The sequence below is a fragment of the Sinocyclocheilus rhinocerous genome, unplaced genomic scaffold, assembly GCF_001515625.1.
Source record: "Sinocyclocheilus rhinocerous isolate Xijiao unplaced genomic scaffold, SAMN03320098_v1.1 scaffold90, whole genome shotgun sequence".
Lineage (NCBI taxonomy): Eukaryota > Metazoa > Chordata > Actinopteri > Cypriniformes > Cyprinidae > Sinocyclocheilus > Sinocyclocheilus rhinocerous.
This window is the reverse complement of record NW_015657969.1, coordinates 12,226-16,311: the sequence shown is the minus strand read 5'-3', so window position 1 is coordinate 16,311 and position 4,086 is coordinate 12,226. Positions and strand designations below refer to the sequence as shown.

Below are 4,086 nucleotides of genomic sequence, written 5' to 3'. Positions count from 1 at the left end.
TAGAATGTCATAGAACATAGAATAGAATATTATGAAATAACCTATGACAGCCTATTCTATGTTCTATGACATTCTATTGATATTTATATATATATATATATATATATATAGTAGGACCAAGTTACACCTGTGTTCAGTCTGTCCGACATTACTGGGATGGTGGATAGGTTGTAAAAACATATGTCATTGCACTACTCTTGCACATTTTAAATTATTGCAATATGCAATAAGAAGGTTTGAGAACAACAGCACATTTATAAGAGAGCAGAAGTCCTTTTTGGCCGTTATCAGTATCCGTAGTCTATCTCAACCAACCAAAAAATCTCTCCGATGAAACGGAAGCACAGAATGTTTTAATACAGCTCAGACCATCCACTCACTCACACAAGTCACACGCTGCTCAGGGAAGATCCTGATTGGGTACATTCCTTATCAACTGTAGTGCTACCAGTGCTGCCATCTTTACAAAAATATGAACATCATTTAATAAATTTAAACACATCTACGTATATTATGCACCAACATAATTTACATCAGTGTAAAAAAGGGTCTGTTGTGATGAGGTCATGGACAAGTAATAAAATAAATAAAAAAGCTTCTGTTTACAAAAAAATGCAATGAACCAGATGAGAACCACTGCTTTACGGCTTTAAATTTAAGCACCTTATGCCATCATGCAATACCATAACTACCAAAAAGCTTTTAACTTTTCAATTTTATCCTCATTTATGGACGCCAGAGCACTCCCAATTCGTTGTCTTATGGCGCCCCCTATCGACAGCCTTCGTTGAACTGCAGCCAAACGCGAGTAGAACATACAGCCGTTGAGTTACTGAAAGGGCCGCAGTGGAGAGTGGGCGGGCTAGTCAATAAAGCGGCTCTGGGCGGGAGTTCGTGGTGCGCTTTTGGCCGAGAGAGTGAAGCTTAACTCCGGACACAAATACACGGGGAGGGAAGAGGCGTGTGGCTCCGTTCCTTATCATATCCCAGTTTAACTAGTACGTACGGTTATAGTTAGTCGCATTTCTCCCACTGAGACTCAAGCCGTTTTAAAGAATAACACGCATTCAATCTCGTGTTGTCACCATCTCGACAACAAACGTTAGCCAGTCACTTAAACATCACCAAACAGACCTTTAAAGTTCACTATCAGGCCTGATACCGAGGAGCTGGTGGTACTTGGAGGCTGTTGACGGTTTTGTGGTGGTTTGAAAGTTTCCTGCAAGGATTTCTGGATTTGTTTTCTAAGTTTTGTTCGTGGAAGTCAGACGTTCGGGCCGCAAACAGTCTCCCGTGCGCGGAGAGCAGAAACAGGTGAGTGGAAACTCAAACGCACGATTATTGCGCTAATCTAATCGCAAATTTCATCCTTGTATAGTTTTAGACAGTAATTTGATCCAGAAATGAATATCTGTAGTGCTTTTTCACCATTTGAATTTAGCAACTTGCGCTAACTGTACAGGCTAACTGTATTGCTTCTCAATATCTGCCAGTCTTTAGCATGTAAGCTAACAGAGACACTCTTATTGTTTTTCTGTTTAAATAAGCTGTTTGATGGATGTTTAACATTCTATGTTTGGTAGTTGAAGATTTGAAGAATTTTAAAGTTTGTTTTTGATGTGTTCGTGTGCAGTTAACTTTATAGAAAAGGATAGTTTGACTGGTTCAGCTAGCAGCCGTCTGTTGTGTTTGTGGGTTTGGCCTGCAGTATTCATGTGCTTTGGCAGATGGGTAGAGTTGATTTGACATCTTCAATACATATGTCATTTTTAATCATCATTTAGTTTGCATATGGTTCTTACATAAACAGCATTTAAATATTGGTTATTTTAAATGGTTATGCATTGCGGTGCAGTCATGTTTACGTACTGTCATAATGTAAACATCCACCATGTGTCATTTGAAAGGACTGTCTTGAGTTAGCATTCGCATTTGACGGATGAAATGTATGTTTTTTTTATGTTAACACGATCAAGCAAATGTTAAATGTTAATATTCTTTTCCCCTATGTGCTTAATTCAATTTTAAATGCATTACATATTTTTGTTTAAGCACATGGTACAGTGGTCTTATTTTGGATGTTTATGCATTATTGATGTTTGTTTACTTAAATGTGACTATATTGTATTTTATAACAGTTGTTTTGATTGCAGTGTAGTTGCTTTTTACTCAGATTCTGTTTAAATAACTATACAAGTATTTTAAGGGGTCATATGATGCGATTTCAAGTTTTCTTTTCTCTTTGGAGTGTTACAAGCTGTTCGTGAATAGATAAGATCCCTAAAGTTGCAAAGACTAAAGTCTCAAACCCAAAGAGATGCTCTTTATAGAAGTTAAGACTGGTCCACGCCCTCCTAAAATGCCGTTTAAACACGCCCTCACATGTCTACGTCACGATGTGGGTGCACACCTCGCTTTTCAGACTGATGAGCTTTGTAAAAAGCGACGCGTTTCAGAAAGGCAGGGCATAGAGGAGAAACAGTAATGTACAGTATGTGGAAAATAATGTTTTTTGAACCTTAAACTGCATAAACACATTTCATTACACAAAATACATAAAATAATGATCTTTTTAGCAACATCATATGACCCCTTTAAAGAATGAGTTTCTCATGAATGCAGTCTTGCTGTCTGTTAAAGACAGTAATCAATTTGAGATATCTGGTATTTCAAACAGTTTTCAGTAGAGCTCCTTTTTCAGCATTTTAAGTGGTTGTAGGTTTTGATGAGGTCAGCTCATTCAGAGATGCTTTCTACAGTAGTTACATTGACCAGTCAGCTCTACTGCACAAAAAAAAAAACCTCAGAAGGTTTAAGAATTTGTATATATTGTCAAAACTATAATTGGAAAACCAAATGGTGGAATGGTTTTATGTTTTTAAATGACATTTTATAATATAAACAATTGTGAATAGGAACCGTAAGATTAAGTGTTTTAAAAATATATTTTATGCTTACCAAGGCTGCATTTATTTGATAAATACAGTAAAAATGGTAATATTGTGAAATATTATTATAATTTAAAATAGCTGTAATTAATATGTCTGTGATAATAAAGCAGAATTTTCAGCAGCCATTACTCCAGTCTTTCTGCAGTGTCACATGATCTTTCAGAAATCATTTTAATATGCTGATTTGGTCCTCAAGAAACATTTCACGTTATTTTCAAAGTTGAAAACAGTTGTGCAGCTTAATGTTTTTGTGGAAATTGTGATTAATTTTTTCATGTTGAATTTTCAAGTTCAAAATAACAGATTTATTTGAAATCTTACTGTCAAATACTGAATAAAAGTATTCATTTTTTTTACAAATTCCCCAAACTTTTGAACAGTTTTGGAAGTGTAAATGTAATTGGTTGGTAATAACAATTTCTACTGTCTTCCTTGGTGTATATGAATGAATAATAATTAATGAATATTGTGCTGTGAATATTGTTGACTCTTATAACATTACTTGTGATGCTCCACATTTATGTTGCCTTGTGAATTGATTTTGAACATTTGTAATTTGTAATTGATTTATCTCCATTGTTTCGTCATCCACAGTTCCCTGGTGGTCTGGAGAGCTCTGCGTTCGGAGCTAGAACCTGGACATCTCATGACTTCAGACCAGGAAGGAAAAACTATCGTGGAGCCACAGGTGCAGCAGTCACAGGAAGCAAAGGAGAAAGAGATAACCCTTTTGGTAAAGTATAACCTACATATTGCCGGTTAGTCTTTAGACATATGTTAAAGGGGTCATATGATGCTATTTTAAAGATCATTATTTTGTGTATTTGGTGTAACAGAATATGTTGACATGCTTTAATGTTCAAAAAACACATTATTTTTCAAATACTGTACATTATTGTAGGTCCTCTATGCCCCGCCTCTCTCAAACGCTTCGTTTTCAACAAAGCCCCTCCTTTGACAAGCGCAGTCTGCTCTGATTAGCCAGCTGATCCAGTGCATTGTGATTGGCCGAACACAACAAGCACGCGTCGGAAATGTAACGCCCCTTACCATAATCACGAGCTTCATCTTTCAAAATAAATCTAAAGACAGAGCCCGAAAGGGGAACAGAGTTGCGTGACAGACACAGTGATGA

At 36.4% G+C, this 4,086-nt stretch overlaps 1 protein-coding gene across 1 annotated transcript in view; it reads left to right on the top strand.

Annotated features, from left to right (window-relative positions):
• Positions 1 to 886: 886 nt before the first annotated feature.
• LOC107721933 (la-related protein 4B-like) overlaps positions 887 to 4,086 on the top strand; it is a gene marked incomplete at its 3' end in the record, with an annotated part of 15,099 nt that continues 11,899 nt past the window's right edge. The window contains exons 1-2 of the mRNA XM_016530166.1: positions 887 to 1,314; positions 3,546 to 3,684. Coding sequence (XP_016385652.1) covers positions 3,598 to 3,684 — 87 coding nt within the window. The remainder of the gene's footprint in view (positions 1,315 to 3,545; positions 3,685 to 4,086) is intronic.